This window comes from Pseudoliparis swirei, chromosome 23 (genome assembly GCF_029220125.1).
Source record: "Pseudoliparis swirei isolate HS2019 ecotype Mariana Trench chromosome 23, NWPU_hadal_v1, whole genome shotgun sequence".
NCBI lineage: Eukaryota > Metazoa > Chordata > Actinopteri > Perciformes > Liparidae > Pseudoliparis > Pseudoliparis swirei.
This window is the reverse complement of record NC_079410.1, coordinates 17,785,289-17,806,257: the sequence shown is the minus strand read 5'-3', so window position 1 is coordinate 17,806,257 and position 20,969 is coordinate 17,785,289. Positions and strand designations below refer to the sequence as shown.

Below are 20,969 nucleotides of genomic sequence, written 5' to 3'. Positions count from 1 at the left end.
TATTTGGCACGACACCGAGGCCTCAATGCAAGTCGCTGTCCAAGTGAACATCCGCCGTTGCACCTGAGTCTCTTTTATGAGTCTCAGACTCTTTCTCTTCGTGACAACTCGGTGACCATTTGTGTTGAGTTCCTTATGTCACCATGGGAACATTCTTATGAAATTCCTATTTTTAGTGTTTCGTAACATGTTTGTGAATGAAACTTGTCCCCGTAATGGAGCAGGTTGCCAGAAGAGCAGCTTCGGGGCATTGCCGATGCTTCTGATCAAATCTCAGGAACGCTGACATATTCATGAGCCGGTGGCATTTATCAAATTTGAAACAAGAGATTTCTGACACATTTTGCGCGGTTTAGAAAATTTGGTTAATCTGATGTGGAACAACTGCATTTTAGGATGAGAGTTGGAAAATGTTTAGCATGAGGTTCACGCTGTTCTCACCTTAAGGGATGTTGGGTTGACCCGCGCTCCCACATCCCTTAAGGTGAGAACACCGTGAACCACCGTGATGTGGCAGCGCGGGGTCAACCCAACATCCTGAGTCATCAGGTATTTCCTTCAAAACAACAGGTTCTGACATTAATAGTGATTATTAAGAACTTGTAGCCTAATAATACAAATTATCTTACTTTTTGACAATCTCGATGTCTCAAAGGGGAAGCAGCCCGGACTGAGTCTGTATGATCATTTCATGGTTGTCATGCGTGGGATTTTAGTAAAGATGTAGCTCAATTCAGCATTACACTGTTCTCAGAGAACTAAACCCCTTTGATGTAAGATTAACCAAATATCCCAGAACTTCACCGTCAGATTGCCGTGAGTCACTGGCGGTTATTAAGTTCTGTTTGAGTCTGTAAACGGTGTCTCTAAAAATGTTGCACAGTTTGTTTGTATGCTGATTCAAACTCTGTTATATATTAGTTTTTTGTGTCTTCTGTCACCTTACTTGCATTAATAATTGTTCATTGTTCTTGTGACGCCTCATCTACTTTTATGTATCGCACATGGTCAGAAGAGTCATTTTGCAGTAATAAAATCAGCCATACATGCAACTGTGTTGGCTTAATTTCACCCTGATGTAAGACTACGGAGTCTAGGAAAGATGGATCACTAAATGTATGTGGTAGCTGCCAAGCTGTGACCAAATTGGCCATTCTAAGTGGTATATTACCTGCTCTTTGCAGTCTAGTTAACATCTGTTGATGCTTCCTCTCTCCTCTCTGTCCCAAGGCCTCTCAGCAGCAGCCGGGAGCAGTTGGAGGAGCGGCAGCAGTTGGAGGAGCGGCAGCGGCAGCGGGAGGCGCCCAGGTCGGTCTGAATTCCGTCGGGGCTGGTCCCGGCACAGCGCCCCCTACAGCAGACCCAGAGAAGCGGAAGCTGATTCAACAGCAGTTGGTCCTTTTGCTCCACGCGCACAAGTGCCAGCGGAGGGAGCAGGCCAACGGGGAAGTGCGGCAGTGCAACCTGCCACACTGCCGCACCATGAAGAACGTGCTCAACCACATGACTCATTGCCAGGCTGGCAAGTCCTGCCAGGGTGAGTCTGTTGAATTATGCTGATTACTGGTTTTATGTCGTGTGTGTGTGTGGTTTTTATAATGAACACTAGGCAGTGTTTAAAGTTCATTTTTATTTGTTGTATCAGAATGGGGTTTTCTCTCTGTAGCTGCCGGTTCTACTGTAACTTTTCATCTGGATGTAGTTTTATTGACTCGTACAATACCGTTAGTCTCCGGCTTCTCTCTCTTCCTCTTGACTCTGATCGTTTCCCCCTTTTCTCGTCTCATTGTTCATCTCCCCGCTTCACCCCGTCACAATTTCTCATTTCACTCTCTGTCCCTCTTCTCGCTTTTCCGCGTCTCTTCCGCTTTCTCAAACTCTCCGTTTCTGTCTCTTCTCCCCCAGTGGCACACTGTGCCTCGTCCAGACAGATCATCTCTCATTGGAAGAATTGCACGCGACATGACTGTCCTGTGTGCCTGCCACTGAAGAATGCTGGAGACAAGCGGAATCAGCAGTGTGAGTGTTCCTCACGCCGTCTGTGTGCATCTTTTAAGTAGTGAACATGCCTCGTCTCTTATCATTGAATTATTGCACATCATCTACCATGAAATGTGTTCATCCTCACAGATGTTCATCCTCCGTTCCCTCTTCCGTTCTCTTGACAGCTCTCGTTAACAGTGCTGGAGTCGGTTTGGTGAACTCTTTAGGTTCAGGGGTTCCCGGTGGACAGTCGAACACTCCAAACCTGAACCCTGCCAACCAGATTGACCCCAGCTCGATAGAGAGGGCCTACGCCGCACTAGGCCTCACTTACCAGGGCAACCAGATACCACAGCAGCCGTCACAGGCCAACATGTCCAACCAGGGGCTGCCGGGTCAGCCTGGGATGAGGAATCTGAACACTATGGGTTAGTTTGTAATGCCGTTTCTCAAATTATATTGTAAACTACAAGGACAATCTATTCATTCTTGATCTTGCGTGTGCAACAAAATATTCTTAAAACCAAGGTCTGCATATGTTTGGGAGCTTTAAAAGGCATCTCGCATGTTCTTAGATCGGCTCCTGTCATGATGCAGTCAGCCAAATTCACTCGTGTGGATCTTAAGTAATGTGATGACAGGTGTTCGTATGGTCTTTGGCGTCAGAAGTGAGCGGCCTGTTTGATCTATTCCAGCTGTACACCGACTCATGGTCAACGACTTTATTTCACTGACCATGTTCACGGCCATGATGAGACATTCTCCAGCTGTCTTTGAATCACTTTACGTCTTTGGCTGGAAGACTTGGTTTGAAGATGCATCTTGTGTTACTATTACCGGCATTTACCAATCAACATCGTCTCCTTCAAACTCTATAACTACAGCGCTCTAACTCTTTCCAGGTGGAAACTCGATGGGAGTGAATGGTGGAGTTGGGGGGCAATCGTCCAACCAGCAGTCCAGCCTCCTGCCAAATGCCCTGCTGCATGGCAGCATGACTGCACAGAGGTAGGACTGCTTTTCATCGGTCAGGTTGCTGTCACCTGACATACTTTAAGAAAGTCAAAATGAGTTCCTTGTCGGCTGACGTCTCGCTTCTTCATTTTCTCCTTGTCTTCAATTTTCTTTCCCAGTTTGATGAATGACGGTCTAGGGAGCCTGGGCTCCATGCCGACGGCAACTCCTCCTTCTGCTGCAGGCATGAGGAAGTCTTGGCATGAAGACATCACGCAGGACCTCCGCAACCACCTTGTCCACAAGCTGTGAGTTTGCTGTGTCTTGCAGGGCCCCCAAGAAGTCTAACTATGGCCGAGAGCTAACGCCATATATAATAATGTAAATGTTAGATTACAATTGGATTCAACTTTATTATCACTGCATATACAACACAAACTGAGACAAGGAAGTGCAGGTATGCTGCTAACCAGAAGTTCAAAAAGTAATTAATGAATATACAGAATAAAATTGATAATAAATATAATGTTGAATAAATAGTCAGGGGTACAAATACATTACATCTGTATGTTGTGAGCAGTATGAAACATGCAGCAGTTCCAGTGCAGGTATAAATCTATATGTAGAGATGATAGTAATACATTATATATAGAATGAATGGCTCAAGGTGTGGTCAGAATACGGTGGGTACACTATTGATCAGATACAGTATAGATGGCGGTATCGGATCATCTTCAGTGCTGCATGTCCTTTGAGTGCCTCTTTCCTCAAGTTAATTGTACCTGTGTGTCCTTCTTGTTTGTGCATGTGTGAGAGTAGTGTGCAGGCCATCTTCCCCACTCCTGATCCAGCGGCCCTGAAGGACCGGCGGATGGAGAATCTGGTGGCCTACGCTCGAAAAGTAGAGGGAGACATGTATGAGTCGGCCAACAGTAGGGTAAGAAACCAATGCACGCAGAGTGGAGCAGAGTGTTGTGGATCGACCATCAGTTTCCAGTGAAGGGATGAGGAAATAAAATCATTTTTGCACTGTTGCGATGTATCCTCCTGTAACATCCTCTCTCGCGACGTTCTCCTTTCTAGGCGGAATACTACCATCTGCTGGCAGAAAAGATCTACAAAATCCAAAAGGAGCTTGAGGAAAAGAGAAGGACACGGCTCCAGAAGCAGGGCATGATGCCCGGCCAACCTGGCATACCCTCCCCAGGCCTCCCGCAGGTGCCTCCCAGCATGGGACAGCCGCCCATGGTCCCTGGGCAAACCCTAAGTAAGTAAACACCCTTCTATGTGTACAGAAACACACATTTACAGCTGGCATTGAAATAATTGCCATGTTCATGTTGGCTGATATGCATCTATATACATGATACTAACGGCCATCGTGGGGAAATGATCAGTTTGGGGAAATAGATCAAGCACATTTGCACACCACCTATCTCTCCAGTTTGTCTCACCCGTTTAAACATCTTTTAGTTATCTCTCCCGTTGTGATTCCTGTAACTCTTCTCACCCCGTCAGATGGTCCTCACGCCGATCCGTCCATTGGCCGACCGGCTGGACCCAATCAGATGGTCAGCAGGATGCAGAACCCCGCAGGTACGCTCTAATTGGTGTAAATTACATTATAACAAAGGGTTTTTAATAACGGGGCCAGATTAAAGGTTGATGCCAATATGAAATGATTACTATAGTGTACCCTCTGGGTGGCAGAAGAGTTGGCTTTAAAGCAATCCTAGTTGTTAATTATGAGCACATACACATGCTGGAATGCACATTACATTTCTGTCCATGAGGTTTATGCTGCCACCCCAACACAACGTAGGGGAATGGAACTGTAGGTTTACATATTTAATTTGATCTACTTTCTACTGCGGAAAAAGCCTATGTAAACTAATGACCATGTGTGTGATATGGTCATCCACACACACCTTCACCCAGTACAGCACAAATTTGTCCCAGCATGTAATCTGTTTAATTTTGTATGCACCCATGTTGAACATCCTTAAATACATTATATCTGCAGGAAACTAGATGTTCCTATTGTATCCTATTCTCTATCAATGGATATTGAAATGATACCCAGGCATTGGAGATGGGACACTGCTTGAGCCACACTACACCCCGCAGTTTATGAATATAATAAAATTTGGTCAAGTGAAGATCTGTCTGACTGGCCATGTTTGTTTGTCTGTTTGTTTGCTAATTATGTTACTGGACAGCAGCTGCGTTTTATAAAGCCTCCTTGAATTCCAAAAGATCAATACTGATCCAACATCATTTTTTCCCAAAGTTCAAACCGTAGTTTGACTTTGGAATAAAATGTGTCGGCCCTCGTGGGAACGCACCTCCTTACCTCTCATCTTTGACATATTTCCATCCTCCTTTACTTCTAGGAATGAACCAGTTTGCTCAGATGGGGATGCAGTCGATGAGTCAGAGGTCTCCTCTTCCTCTGAATGCTCCAATGAATCAGGTCGGTATCACTGTCACCATCGCGAGTACTGATTACTTTGGGGCAATGGGAACTTTATGCTTGAAAGTCACAGATGACTCATGATGGTTTTCAAAAATTGATACTCGGGCCTCCTAAAGGTTTGGATGTTCTCTTAACTGAGGTACTATGGGTAATCTAGGGTGTGCTCGGTGTGGATGAGGTAAACAAAAGTCATTGAAACAGGAAACGAAAGAAGAACCATATTTATATATTTATTGAAGGCCATGCAACAGGAAGTGTAACCATACTTTATTGTACATCTTTATATGACATCATTTCAGCCAGCAAAGACTGACCACACCCCTTGTCTACAGATGGGTATGGGAGCAGCAAGGATGGGTCAGCCCAATGCCACGCAGTTACAGAACCAGTACCTCCCTCCGGGCCAGTTTCCTGGGTCCAGTCCTGGACGTGGCTCTGGACCTGTTGGCACGAACCAGCCAGGAGGACAGACTGCTGTGCCACCGGTAAGTGACGGCACCTCGTAACATAACTTGGGTCTTTGCAAAAGCAGATAAAGAATGGGATTCAAAACATAGGCATCAGCTCTCAGAGCAGCTTTATGGGAATTCATAGATAGTTCAGTTCATTGGACAGTATTCATCACTGTCTTCAGGATTTTGGCACATAATTCATGAGCGCTGTGAGAGATCGATGACAGTTCTTGTTTGGCTTTATCGCCAAACTTTTTTAAAGTTTTAATTATTCTTGCTTTTTGGAAGTCTTCTATAATTAATGATATATATTAGTTATAGCTTTCAAAGAAACAGATTGGAAATGGAAGGGTTGTGACACCGGAGTTGTGTACCTAACCTGTGAAGTCAGACCCATGTTGCTCCTCATTGTTTCTCCCGTACGTTTCTCCAAAGTTTCTGTAAGAGTTCTAACCTCTGTGTCCTCTGGAGCAGAAACAGATGTCAACGCCGCCTTCGCTTCCAGCCAGCAGCCCTGCAGCACAGTCTGCCTCTTCTGCTCCAGTCTCTGCTACCCCTGTTGGCCCCATGGGGTCTGGAAGTGCCAGTGGTGCTGGGTCTCTACCCAACTTGCCTCCATCCTCGACCCCCTCCCAGCCCAACTCCTACCCTCACTGCCCACCCATACGAACAAACTCCCCTTCACCGGCACGCAGCTTAACGCCTCAACCGCATCAAACACCCCCAACGTTACCTCGATCTCAGACCCCACAGCCACAGACTCCCAGCACACCCCAGCTTCCCCTTCAACAGCAACAACACCATCACCAACAACAACAACAGCAGCACCACCATCAGCAGCAACAACAACAGCAGCAGCAACAGCAGCAACACCACCAACAGCAGCAGCAACACCAACAGCAGCTGCAACAACACCAACAGCAGCTGCAACAACAAAAACAACAACAGCTGCAGCAGCAACAAGCATCACAGCAACAAGCGTTGCAGCAGCAACAACAAGCATTGCAGCAGCAACAACAAACGTCACAACAAGCGTTGCAGCAACAGGCGTCACAGCAACAAGCGTCGCAGCAACAAGCATCGTCGCAGCAACAAGCATCGCAGCAGCTGCAACAAGCATCGCAGCAGCAACAAGCGTCGCAGCAACAGCAACAAGCGTCGCAGCAGCAGCAACAAGCATCGCAGCAGCAACAAGCGTCGCAGCAGCTGCAACAAGCATCGCAGCAGCAACAAGCGTCGCAGCAGCTGCAACAAGCGTCGCAGCAACAAGCGTTGCAGAAGCAGCAACAACAACAAGCGCAGCAGCAGCAACAAGCGTCGCAGCAACAACAAGCATCACAGCAACAAGTGTCGAAGCAACAAGCGTTGCAACAACAAGCATCACAGCAGCAGCAACAAGCATCACAGCAGCAGCAAGCATCACAGCAGCAGCAGCAAGCATCACAGCAGCAGCAGCAAGCATCACAGCAGCAGCAGCAAGCATCACAGCAGCAACAACAAGCATCGCAGCAGCAACAAGCTTCACAACAACAGCAGCAACAAGCGTCGCAACTGAAGCAGCAACAAGCTTCACAACAACAGCAGAAACAAGCGTCCCAGCAACAACAACAACAAGCGTCCCAGCAGCAACAACAACAAGCGTCCCAGCAGCAGCAGCAACAACAACAACAACAAGCGTCGCAGCAGCAGCAACAAGCATCGGGGCAGGCGGTGAACTCTGAGAAGTCCGTTCAGCCTCCACAGCAGACGCTGGGCGGTTCGGCCTCCTCAGGCCCCCAAGGAGGTCAAGCTCCTTTGGTGCCTACCCAGAATGCTCATGTGCCGTCGCAGCGGCCGCAGACCCCAGTGAGTAGATCACCCTTCTCAACACACGTTTGAGGTTTATTCAGAGATGCTCTTGGCTTCCTGCTCCACATGCAGGTCTAGTTTTTCTCTGGCTTACCGAATAACAAAACACAAAATATTTCATGGAAAAGTCAGGGAAAGTTTATGCTTAAAACTATGGGCTTTAAACTACTTCATCTTCTTTCGTTTCAGAAAGAACTGGATGATCACAAATTTGATTAGAAAATAACCAAAAATGAATGTGTCCATCTTGCCCTTTTCTAACCCTCACTCCATCGCTGTCTTGTTGCCACAGCTGTCTCCGAAGCCTTCTCTGACAGCAGACGGTCAGGTGTCCTCTCCAGGCTCGGTCAGCAGCAGCGCCAATCCCAGCTCCCAGCTGGAGGACGGCCCTGCACCCAGTCAGGAAGATGTCAAAATGGAGGTGAAGGAGGAAGAGGAGGACGACGAAGGGGCCGACACGGAAGGAGAGGGCAAGGGGAAGATGGGCAAGGGTCAGCATGACGTGAAGACGGAGAAGAAACCGGAGGTAAGATTCACAGACCCTCTAATCTTGATGTCTCAGAATTCTGGTAAAGTCTTGAACTGTCTGAAAATGTCTTCATTCCACCGAGTTTTATGTCTTTTATATTCAGATTTATAAGGAAGTCCTCGTACTGACGCATTAACCTTTACATCTCAGATAAAGAAAGAGAAGCCGTCGGGCGATGGGTGTAAAGGCGAGCCCATGGATACGTCGTCATTCCCGGTGTCGTCCTCGGCAGCAACGGGTGAAGACAAGAAGCCGGAGGTGAAGAAAGAGCCCAAAGAGGAAGAGGAGGGGTCTGGGTCGACATCCAACAGCGGCTCCCCAGCCAGCGCTCAGAGCAAGAAGAAAAGTAAGTGTGGAAGTGCACGCTGTCGTAGGTTTTAACAGCGGCCATTACCTGAACATCGACAGAGTAGCCGAAAGGTGTAACCGGGTCAAATAAATCAACTCATTATCCAATAGCAAGTCGACTTCACTGTGTTGTCAGGCTTATTAATTGATTTAAACCTCCTCTGTCGGAGTTGAAACTGCTCCGCAAAAGAGTCAAATTCTCCATCTTTTGAATAAACTGTACTGTTGAACTATTTAAACGTTAATGTCCTCTCTTCGATGACGATTGATTTAATATTGTAACTGGGCAAAATGCCGGGGGTGAAGTAAACCGAGCAGCAGAGAGAATATAGAGAAAAGCTTTCGTGAGACTGACACCACTACTTCTCTCTGTGCGATGGCCGTCGCTCAACGGGCGCCATGACGCGTGGTCCGTGGAGTTCCAACACCTTAAATGCAACAGGGCCCTCTTGTGTAACGTGCTCCTCTGCGTTGTCTTTCCTCTCATTGACCGGCCGTCTCTAAAACTCTTTTCATTCCTCATTTTGTATTTCTCGCTCCCGTCTTTTCCAGTCTTTAAGCCGGAGGAGCTGCGTCAGGCTCTGATGCCCACCCTGGAAGCTTTGTACCGGCAGGACCCCGAGTCCCTTCCCTTCCGTCAGCCGGTGGACCCCCAGTTACTGGGAATACCCGTACGTATTCGAACTAGTAACAAAACTAACCTGGTAAGGGACTGCACTGGCTGCCATTTTGCTTCAACTCCTCTGAAAACGTAGCTTTTTTCTTTTGTTGTTTTCCTTTTTCATCTTTTTATATTTTGTCTCTTTTTTTCCCCTCCATCGTTGCTATGTTTATTGTGTTTATTTTCTACATCTGCTTCCAGTTTCTTTCATCCTTTTAGTTGATGTTTCTCCCATTGCATGTCAGAAGTTAAGAAAATGAGATTGGTGAAAAGTGTGTGTGTGTTTGTGTGAGTTTGTTCTCTCTTTTTTCTATTCTAGTTTTATACTTGTCATTTGTAAATCAAAGCAATGACTCTTATGAACATTTGACTTTACTTTGATGGAGCAATGAGTTAAAGATTTAAAACAATATTCTGTCATTGATGTACTTTTACATTTATTTGTAGGCCCCCAAATATAATAATGTAAAGAACAGATACAGTATTACATGATACATCAGAGCAATGACAAGCTTTTTGTCTTTCATAATACTTGATGTCATTACTTTACTGAAGTCCAAAGGAAGGATGTAAATTGCTTTACGCTCCATCAACAGTTCATGAGCCAATTGCTTTCATTTCTCACTTTAATTTGTTTGACCTTTTGACATCAAATTTTAGGTTTTCATTTGAAATCATGATTTTTGTAGTTTTCATCCCAGTGTTCCATTGCTAGCTTTCTAGTTCAGTTCCTCACCAGTAGTAGTGTCGGTGTTCAGGCGGGCAGCGTGTCGAGGTGGGACAATAACTTTTACCCTCATTGCACTCAAACTAGAGGGGAACGGGTACTTTATTCAGGCCACGGCTTTATGTACATACAGTTAAATTCATTATCGTGCCCTCTTTGGAGCAGTGATGCGCTATCGGCTCACCTCTCCACAGGAACCTCCACAGTCAAGTGAGGCAACTTTACCCTGTTCATTAAGTAACACCATTTTTGGATAGCCACTCAAAGAAAATGTGAGTTTCTTGCACACCGGTGGCATTTCACTGCAGTGTGGTGATATTCATGTGGCTGTAGGTTGATATTGTAATATGCATCACTTGCTTGTGAATGCGAGTGGTTTCACTTGGAGAACACGGGTCTGTTTCCGAACTGTTGTCGCCACGATGACACCGAGACGGACCTTGCTCTTTTGAAACTCGCTCCTCCCTTATTTTGTTTGGTTGAGTCGCCAAACGGCCTTTTTCTTTTCCCTCAACCGGTCTTCCGCTCCCCTCTCAAACTTTTTTGGTTTGTTTGAGAAGAAGCGGAGTTCAGGCGACGGGAAAAGAGAAACGACTTTGAGACTCATCTGTCCCTCTTACATTTGCTTCCCCTCAGCACTGTTGGCTTTAACTCTGCCATCGTATTGCCACTCATGCTGTTGGCATTGTTACTGCCAAACACGATGTTGCTAAAACAGTAAATCTCTGCCTGCCTGTTACTGTTGCCAGTTGCCACTGCTCTGTTCTTCTTGGTTTTGCACCCTAATTGCTTTCTGGGCCTGAAGGCTTTGTTTGCTTTCAGCAGAGAACCATTACACCAGCGGATCGATAGTGTTATATATATATATATATATATATAGATTTACAACAGGACATGTAAAATATAGAATCTCATCTTCAGCTATTTTCTTTGGAGCGACAGGACCGGACAGGCTAGTGGCGGTCGCCCGGTCCCTGCTCGCAGTACAGATGGGACTTGACTTTAAGTGTAGGGTGCAAAGCAGAGAGCTGGAGGGCAGAAGTTGTCATGTCTCTCTGTTTGCACGCGAACCTTCTTCTCTGCAGCGCTCAACAACATTGTCCCCCTGCACCCTCTTCTCTCCCTCCTCTGGTCCCACCTGGTCGACTGCGACGCCTTCGTCTCACCTTCACCCGATGACCACAACGTTGATGACGATGATCACTCTCTTCTTCCCCATCGCTCTCGTCTTGGCCCCCTCGAACGACTAAACCACCTCTCCGCGCTCTGCTCTGAACCTTTTCAACGTGACCTCGGCGCCCCTCCCCAACCAGGACTACTTTGACCTTGTGAAGAACCCAATGGACCTGTCGACCATCAAGCGGAAGCTGGACACGGGTCAGTACCAAGAGCCCTGGCAGTACGTCGAGGACATCTGGCTGATGTTCAACAACGCATGGCTGTACAACCGCAAGACGTCCCGTGTCTACAAGTACTGCTCCAAGCTGGCGGAGGTGTTCGAGTCGGAGATCGACTCCGTCATGCAGGGCCTGGGATACTGCTGTGGGAGGAAGGTGAGGCAGAGGAGCATGTGGTGCCCTTTTCCCTTCACTATCTTGTCTTATTTAGATCATTTCTGGTTCGCATCTGGTTGTAAAAACTAAAAAATAGTTTAGTCGGGACATTTGGGGAAAAATATGCACGTTTGCTTTCTGATGGAGAGTTGGGTTAGAACTTTGATACCACACTCGATGCATGTACGGTAAATATGCAGCTGCAGCCTGGCTCTGTCCCAAGGTCAGAACATCTGCCTACTAGCACCTCTAAAGCCCGTTGGTTATCATGTTACATCTGGTTTGTTCAAACGTTGTCTATTTTTGGTGGCGTATGTGTCCGAGTCTCTTGAGTTTGCAGTTGTTGCCTGGCAACTGCTCCTAGCGAAAAAAATAGATGAGACAAACTAGACATAAAATGTGTAAATTAGTGAGTTTTAGATTGTGCTATCTTTGGGCAGAACCACGCGAGCTCCTTCTCTTGCACACATTGAGTCTGGTCCTGAAACGTTCATTGCAATGTTCCTCAACACGTCCTGCATCGGGTCATGTGGGGATCAATATTCAATGAACCGCCTACTTCCAACCTCAAGATACTTTAAAATATATCCTTAAGTATGTAACGCTATGAGCCGTTCTGATGAAAGATCCTTTCAAGTGAAGCGAGCGAATCAATCACAAGACTCCTCCGATGACCTCTTTGAATCCATGAATTGTTTTTAAATGCCAACGCCATCGGGCCTTTCCTCTTCTTTGGTGAGTTTAATGACAGAGGAATCATTTAGAATAGAGTTTGAATAGGATGATTGATTGGATGAGGAAACAAACCATGGATACAACCACCAATTGGTCAGTGGGCGTGCTGTTAAAACAAGAAGAAAAGAAGAAGCATATTATAAAGCAAACAAAGCGCTGCAGACATTGTTGCTTTGGGCTGTGATGCATATCCGACCTTCGAGAGATCCAGCCAGCACCCATCTCTTACATATCTACCCCTTGTATTGTAGGAGGCAGAAGATCCAACAGCACAGCTAAAGAAGACTCCCTTCATCTCCAAGACCAATGCAGATGTTGCATCATTATGATTGATGATGTTTGTCCAACATCATGTTCTTGCCAATGATTTCAATAGCAATTATTTCAATTCAATCAATTTTATTTATTTAGCCCAACATCACAATTTGCCTCAGGACTTTACAATGACACATATAGACATCTGAGGAGCGTGACGGAGGCCGGAGGCCTGGAAAAAAAAGCAAAAAAAAAAGGCCTAAAGCCTACTGTGTCCATACCAGCAGTCAACATCAGCCAATGGCATGACATGCAAAAAAAAAAAACGTTGAACGATCAAGAAAGAATTGGTGGGAAGATATTCGAGACTTGGGGTGGGTATCTGTAGTAGAGTATCTTTTCCAGGAAAAAGAGACCGCGCCACGACCTGGATCAAGATCAACAGTGGAGGTCAAATGACAACCTGTAACGGTTTTATCTTATATGAGCTCTGCACTCCTCCACCTGCACTGTTTCTGCAGCCTCTCCCTGCAGGCAAAGGCAGGCAACTGAACATGTGGCAGGGAGAGTAAGGAGGAGAGCAACGAAGCAACAGTGCAAATGTCCAGTATGTACTAGTGGTGGTGTTTGGTACTTGCATATGCATATGCCTGCTGATCTACATCTGACAGTGTGTGTCAAATGTACGTTGCGTACGTCACACACACACGTATGGAGCTGCTGTCGTTGTCTTTTATGGGTACAAAGATGAGTCCGCAACTAAAGATGCTAGACAACTGAGATGAACAGGGGCTTGTGCTGGTGTGACAAGACACTTCGTGGTGACATAATGATTCAATCAAAGAAAGAAGATTTCCTGAACACCAAAGCAAACAAGCAGCGATGCATCCATTATCTAAGCGACAAGCTGGATGGAACTGGCTGTAGCATAGACCAGGCAACGCACGACGGCGTTGCGTTAATTGTTCAAACAGCAGTTGCTTCTGCCCAAACAAAAGACACTGTACTGATCAGGGAGGACACAGACTTGCTGATTCTCCTACTGCACCATGTCAAAATGGACGCACACATGTTGTTCGTGGCACCGGAGCCGAAACAATCCACCAAGTAGAAGAGAGTCTGTTGCATAAAACAATCCAGGGAGTTGCTCGATCCTAAACTTTGTGATCACCCGCTCTTTGTCCACGCAATTTCAGGCTGTAATACTACCTGTCGTCTGTTTGGTCTCGGGAAGGGCGTGGCACTCAAGATAATCGAGAATGACCTTGTCTTTTACAATCAGGCCAAAGTGTTCAGTCAATCTCATTCAGCAATGGAGGCGATCATTGCAGCAGGAGAGAAGGCATTGGTGTCAATGTATGGTGGTGCCGAAGACGAAGGAATAGACAGCTTCTTATACCGGCGGTTCTGTGACAAGGTTTTAAAAGTCACCGCCGCCATGGAATCCCAACCTCTGGCTCCTCTTAGTATCACAGCCTTTGTGTATACTATTAGGTTATGGAATAGGAAGATGCCTGCATCGATATGAGCCCAGAGGACTATGGATGGAACGTTGTTGACGGGCGATATCTGCCAATACAGATCGACCAACCAGCCGCTTCATCAGAACTGCTGGATGTCAACTGTCATAGCTGTAAAAAGGACTGAACCATCCGAAAGGTGCACATGCCGAAAATATGGCCTGCCTTGCACAAATGTGTGCAGAGAATGCCGTGGTGTAAGCTGGACCAACTCAGTTACCAGATTTGTCAAATGCATATGATGACGACGGTTGAGTTGGACCCATTCCAACAGTGTATCATCTACAATGATCAATCACTGTATTGACAATAGTAACATGTTGTGTCACCTTTCTGCTATACTCTTCATGTGATGTGTAGAATTTATGTTGATGAGTATGTTACTAAAGTTCAATGTAGTTAATAAACTACAAAATACTAACCTGCCTTGATTATATTAGTATACAATTTAATTAAATGAAATGTCATATATCAGTGCACATATATATGATAAGAAATGGATTTTTGGTGGCCATATTTGATTTTTTTCCATGACCATTACATCCGATCAAGTCAAAACATACTCTAAATGATTTCTCATGTCCAAAAAATGTGTAATCGTATTTTAAATGATTCAAATGTCTCTTATAAAAGTGGAGATATGAGACATTATGTATTTATGGCGGCCATCTTGGATTTTTGCATATTTAACCTTTTTCCGCAACAGTAATTTCTTAGGACTTTTAGTATGTTATTCAGGACACTTCATAGAAGACCTCTGTGCAAAAATTAATTCTATTGCATTTATTTCCATTTTTAATGGTAAAATTGGCTAGATTGCCTGGACTACTAGGGCTGTCAGCGTTAATGCATTAATCTATGCGATTATTTTGGCCGCGATTAACGCACTATAATAATTTAGCGCAATTAACTCAACTTTGTTTACTTCCGGTGTGCGTTGAAGTTGTTGCACTCCTCTGAGTGTCAAGCCGCGGCAGTCCGCCTCCTTCCTCCCGTCTGCTCCTCGATATTCACAGAGAAACATCGGGCGACGTGTCGGTGCCGCGGGGCGGAAGGTGCAGGTGACTTTTGTTGTTGCTCCGCTGGATGCGCGCGCACACACGCCGGCATGGAGCTCTGCGGCGCGCGAGACGGAGAGCCGAGAAGAGTTCACGACACGTAGAGACAGAATGACATGCTGCTGTAGAGACGACCAACAACAGACGTTTAGTTTCATAAAAGAACAAAGACGTCTTGAAGGAAAGAACCTTACATTACTTCTGCTGTAATCTGGCGCTCTCGAGAAAATGACAGGAGGGCGGGGGCCTCACCCTGATAGAATGGTGGGGGAAACACTGGGATGTGTCACATGCAAAAGCCTTTAAAAGGTGAATTTACATTTTTTTGTAAAATCGAGAAAATGCCCCCAGCCTCCAGAGGGTTAACGTGACATATGTGAATGTCAGTCAGTTAACAAGGCCACTGGTTCTGCTGTTCAGTGTTAAAGATGACAGGACCAATGGGGTCTCTAATACACCTTTGTTTACTAATCTGATGTTTCACTGAAGAAACAATTTATCATCCACGATATTAAATACCTCGCTGGCACTTTATATGTAGGAGCCTCTTTGAAAACACAGCTCTGTGTGAAGTTTTGTCTTTAAAAAAAGAATACAATTAAACAAGTGTCTAAAATACACGCTGTCTGAAGGGATTACTCGTTCATTTAGAAGATTGAGTCTTTAGAAGAAAAAACAACTTTTAATCGCGATTAATGAATTTCAAAATGTGCGATTAATTAGTTAATTTTTTTTGATCGATTGACAGCCCTAGTTATGACAGAACTATTTTAACTTTATTTCCCAGTATTTATGCTAAGCTAATCAGCGGCTGGCTGTAGCCATAGCAACAGGCACTTCCCAGAGGGCTATGGCGTTTCTCGTCTACAGTAACTCCAGAAAGTATGATTAGGGTAATGGTGAGGTGGGCCCACATGCACGAGTCCTAGAGGTCACTCAACAAATATGTATTAGTGTGTGTTTCTGTGTTTCCTCTGTACAACATCTGAAAACAACTCTCTTTTTTGTGTTCCTGTTTTTATTGCAGTTTGAGTTCTCCCCCCAAACTCTCTGCTGCTATGGAAAACAATTGTGCACCATCCAACGTGACGCTGCTTATTTTAGCTACCAGAACAGGTAAGGGCTTTCGGCACATTGGAACACAAGCGCACACTCAATACAAAGTATGATGGACATTCAGGCATTTAGCTGGACAAAGCTGCCAGTGAGATCGGCTTGTTTTGTTGAATTTTGTGCATTGATGATATATTTCCTATATGCAATCGCAGAAGAGTTTTAATTTGGCTACAAATGATTACCCTGGCTCCATCCTCATAGTTCACCGTTTTGATTTTCATTATGTTGTCATTCATAAAGTGGGCTACTGTCTAAGGGCAGTTATTCTGTATTTGTTGCACTATTGAGTAAAAGTACACGCTCAACACACGACTGCTTCGGGGGGGGTTCCCCCATCAGAAGACAGGTTCCCACTTTATAAATGAACTAAAGGATGATGGGTCTCTGTTGCTTTACCGTTAATTTTTTCCTCACCCACCCTTTCATGTTCGGAGACTCATATCCCACTCACCCCCCTGTCCCCTCCTCCACAGCTCCTAGTGGTCTCATGTTGCTGTAATGTTGTTGTTTACCACTGGACGTCTGATGCTAATCTTTGCTTTGCCTTGGCTCTCTGTCCTCTGTTGGTTGTTGTTCACATCCTGTCCAACCCTCCCTCCTCCATGCCTCCCCCCTCTCCCCCTCTGTCCCCTCCATTGTCTCCGTCTGACCTGTGACGATTTATTTCACGCTTTTTAAAAATATTCATTTTGACCTCCCCTCCCCATCTCCGCCCCTCCCTCCCTTCTCCCGTTCTCTCCCTCCTTTTTTAACGCTTGTGATGTCTGCATTGGCCTGTTTTGGTGTGACCAATCATCCACTCTGAAATTTACACGCAAAATCAAAACACCCGCCCGCACAAAAACCCTGCATCACGATTGGCTGCTTCCTCCTGGCGACGACCTACCTTGCCCTCTGCCTCCTCCTGTGTGTCCGCCCCCCCTGGCCTGTCCTGCCCTGCCCTGATTGGCGGCTGCTTCTTCGTGCCCTCTCTGTGATTGGCTGTGCTGATGACGATCGATCGGTGTAGTTCACCAAAATATGGGCTTCTTGCTGACAGGTACCACTTCTGTGAGAAGTGTTTCAACGAAATCCAGAACGAGAGCGTTTCCTTGGGGGACGACCCCTCCCAGCCTCAGACGTGAGTCCCATCGCACTCCTGCTTTCTCTCTCTCACACACACACACACACTCACATCAACACTTAGGTGTTATTTAAGTCTGGTATTAGAAGCATCAAAGATTGAATCAGTAGGGCTGCAACAACGAATCGATAAAAATCGATTATTAAAATAGTTGGCAACGAATTTCATTATCGATTCGTTGCGTCGCGCGATTATTACGGCGCTCAATAAGTCACGGAGTATAAACAAAGTTGAGTTGAGCGCAGAGCGGCGCAGGAGAAACACGAGCGGATTGAGAGACGGAACGCTGCGTTGTGAGAGCCAATCAGCGCTGAGCTGCTCCTCTGTTGATGAATCTAATTGGCTGCTGCTGCTCACGTGGCGCTGGATGCGGAAGTCATTCACGAGTCGGAGACATTCACGGAGCTAAGTGCGCCTCCGGGTGACGTTATGACCCCAGACACCAGGGCGCTACATGTCACGACGTGTGTGGCATTTCCACAAGAGTATAACGTAGAAAACGTGGTTATTTATTCCGTGGCGGATAGCGGAAAATATTTTTCCACGGAGATAAGCCACGACGCCAATCGCTGTGTGAGCGCTGCGCTGCGCGGGCAGACATTTAACGGAGCGGAGCAGCGCGTGCGCTCTGATCGGGCACTCTTTTAATGAAGTATCGATACTAAAAATATGCTAAATCACATCGTGTTTAACGTACGGGTACTTTGTTAGTATCGCTACACCGTGAAAAAAATAATAAATCGGAACGCGTCTCTGATATTGTTCAGGGGGCCGCATGGGGACCACTGCTCAGGAGAGGAAAGCTGTCAGTCTGTTTGTGACGGTTCATCCACATGCTGACCAGTGAACAGGTTCATCCACATGCTGACCAGTGAACAGGTTCATCCACATGCTGACCAGTGGATCTCCAGGACCTTTCCATGACTTTAAACCACATTTCCATGATTAAACATTTTGTGAAAACTCTGTCTATACGTGACAAAGTGAGAAGATGTAGTATTTAAACTAACAATGAGAATTCCAAAGCATACCGTATATATACCGTGTAAATTAACATTTGAATGAAACAAATTTGCATTACTTTTCCAAATATTTTGGGATTTTATTTTTTTCAATTACTTTTCTAGGCCTGCTCATAGCCATTTAAAAATTCCATGACTTTTCCAGGTTTTCCATGACCGAACAGACCCTGTTTTGAATAAAGGGTTGAAAATGAAAGTTTTTTTGTTTTTTTATCCGATTAAGCGATTATCAAAATAATCGTTAGTTGCAGCCCTAATTGAATGTACCAGCTTTTATAAACCATTTTTTGCGGGATATCAAACTCCCAAAGAAGCTCTTGTTCGAAAAGAACACATAAGTATGAATTTTAGGGTTCAGATAAGATGAGCCTTTATTGATCCCCAGAATAGAAATGATGGCATATTTTACCTCTTTTTAAGTAGCTATGGGATTATAAAAATCCTCTTTTTACACGGCGTCACACACATATATAGTACTAGCTTCTTCAGGTTACTGGAGTAAACTTTTCAAATCCAAGACTGTTGATTATGGCTGCACATTTAGGGCATCTTTTTCCCAAATTATTTGATTTTTAAGTAAAAATGTCAAACATTCCCTCGTTCCAGCTTCTCCTTTGTGAATATTTACTGCTCGTCTCTGTTTAAAAGCATTGTAAATGAAATGTAATGACAAAATACGACGTTTGAAGACATCACCTCGTGTTATGTGAAATTGTGGTGGACATTTTTTGCTTTTTTTTAAGGTTTTATAGACCTAATTAAAAGTGGGGATAAAGAGATCAAAGATCAAATCGTTTTATCTCGACGTTAGTTTTATCTGGGTATTGTCATTTGGTTAAAATGTGTTTTTAAGATTATTTATCAAACTGAATTTATTGTTAGAGATTAAAGTCATTTTTTCCCATTGGTTGATTTCATCTTAGTCACATAGTTCATGTATTTTACATCACTTTCTCAAAGGAACCATGTTTTTAAAAACAAGACCACTCGTATCTCTTATTGTAGACCTGGAAATAATAATCAGGACGCAATATGTAGCATATTTATTATAAATTTCTGACTTTATTGTATTCTGCACCCAGCCTGCAGTGTGCAGAGAAGGACCTGGTTGTGACTGTTGCAGTGGTTTGTTTTCTGATGTTTCCCTCAGGTCCATCAACAAAGATCAGTTCCAACGAAAGAAGAACGACACGCTCGACCCCGAGTTGTACGTTCCCCTTTTAACTCATTAACTCTCATTTAGGATTAATGTGCACCATCTCTGATGCTGGAACATTTTATTCACTTAGTTTTATTTGAGCAATTTTAATTGATGCTTGCATATAAAAGATAATGTGATTTAAGTAATTAAGTTAAGGGCAAAAGAACAAATGGAATATTTCCATATTATGTGACATGTTGCCGTTTAAACTTTGGTCTTTTGTCTCCGGTCCTCTCTTCAGGCTCGTGGAATGTAATGACTGCGGACGTAAGATGCACCAGATCTGTGTCCTGCATCATGATACTATTTGGCCGTTGGGGTGAGCCAGCTATCATACTCTCTGTACATTCTGTTGCGTGACTGTTTTTCTTGAAAATCGTCCAAAACATATATAAAGATGCTGGCAAAGTACAGCCAGTAACTCCTAAAACGCATAAATACAAGTTTTCATGTTGCTGTTTTAAAGCAAATTGTTAAAGATCAGACACAATTCCTACATTTCACTATGTTGACACTAACAATATTGTTTATGTATATAGTTATATATATTAAATTATATATATTTATATATACATTAAATTATATATATCTATATACTATTATTTATATTATATATTTAAATTATTTATTTATATATTGATGTGCGTATGTTGCGACAAAAGAAAATATCTGAGTCATTTCTCAAAGTCACTCATAAGTGCTGTTTTAAGGAAAGAAAGACGGAGTCAACTCTTGATTAACCCTCCTGTTACCTTAGGGTCAATTTGACCCCATTCAATGTTTAATGTCGGTGTTCTTTCGGGTCAATTTGACCCCAGGCTGTTTTTCACTGTGTCAAACATATAAGAAATATCAACTGTTTTATATATTTAAAGGGATATTTAGGTAGTCAACAAACAAACATAAAGTACCTCACACTTAAACTTGGAAAACAATATTAATTCTAATAATTTTCTGGAGGTTTTAATTGCTGGGGTCAAATTGACCCCACGGGTAAAATATGTCAGTAAATATAAAGGTAACAGGAGGGTTAAACATTGTATGGGGTCAAATTGACCCTAAGGTAACAGGAGGGTTAAGGAAACTTGATCACCGTCTTTGGTGCTTACGGTGACGGGACTGATGGTAACCTGCTAATTTAATTATTTACTATCTGCTTTCTCACTAACCAGCTTCGTATGTGACAACTGCCTCAAAAAGGCCAACAAGACGCGGAAAGAGAACAAATACGCCTCCAAAAGTAAGTAGATCTACGGGCTCATTCCATGTTTTACTTTGTTTGCTTTATTACCAACACTTCAAAACGCAAACTCTCTGTTTCTAATCATACCACTCCCTCTAATACACTAAGTATTTTGAGGATCGAAATCAGCCATTGGGATTTGGGCTTTTTGACTGAGACCAATGT

General features: G+C 44.4%; 1 protein-coding gene across 5 annotated transcripts in view; it reads left to right on the top strand.

Moving 5' to 3' along the window:
• Nucleotides 1–20,969, top strand: part of ep300b (E1A binding protein p300 b) — a 36,442-nt gene that overhangs the window by 5,516 nt on the left and 9,957 nt on the right. For 2 of the 5 annotated variants that reach the window (XM_056407956.1, XM_056407955.1), the window contains exons 4-23: nucleotides 1,231–1,537; nucleotides 1,906–2,019; nucleotides 2,169–2,411; nucleotides 2,886–2,991; nucleotides 3,117–3,245; nucleotides 3,757–3,874; nucleotides 4,021–4,204; nucleotides 4,456–4,533; nucleotides 5,331–5,410; nucleotides 5,746–5,898; nucleotides 6,340–7,710; nucleotides 8,006–8,239; nucleotides 8,393–8,588; nucleotides 9,143–9,294; nucleotides 11,292–11,531; nucleotides 16,127–16,215; nucleotides 17,255–17,335; nucleotides 19,511–19,567; nucleotides 19,803–19,880; nucleotides 20,734–20,801. In XM_056407956.1, coding sequence (XP_056263931.1) covers nucleotides 1,231–1,537; nucleotides 1,906–2,019; nucleotides 2,169–2,411; nucleotides 2,886–2,991; nucleotides 3,117–3,245; nucleotides 3,757–3,874; nucleotides 4,021–4,204; nucleotides 4,456–4,533; nucleotides 5,331–5,410; nucleotides 5,746–5,898; nucleotides 6,340–7,710; nucleotides 8,006–8,239; nucleotides 8,393–8,588; nucleotides 9,143–9,294; nucleotides 11,292–11,531; nucleotides 16,127–16,215; nucleotides 17,255–17,335; nucleotides 19,511–19,567; nucleotides 19,803–19,880; nucleotides 20,734–20,801 — 4,078 coding nt within the window. Of the gene's footprint in view, nucleotides 1–1,230; nucleotides 1,538–1,905; nucleotides 2,020–2,168; nucleotides 2,412–2,885; nucleotides 2,992–3,116; nucleotides 3,246–3,756; nucleotides 3,875–4,020; nucleotides 4,205–4,455; nucleotides 4,534–5,330; nucleotides 5,411–5,712; nucleotides 5,899–6,339; nucleotides 7,711–8,005; nucleotides 8,240–8,392; nucleotides 8,589–9,142; nucleotides 9,295–11,291; nucleotides 11,532–16,126; nucleotides 16,216–17,254; nucleotides 17,336–19,510; nucleotides 19,568–19,802; nucleotides 19,881–20,733; nucleotides 20,802–20,969 lie in introns of all 5 variants that reach the window. The other 3 variants (XM_056407958.1, XM_056407957.1, XM_056407954.1) reach the window with 3 other exon arrangements.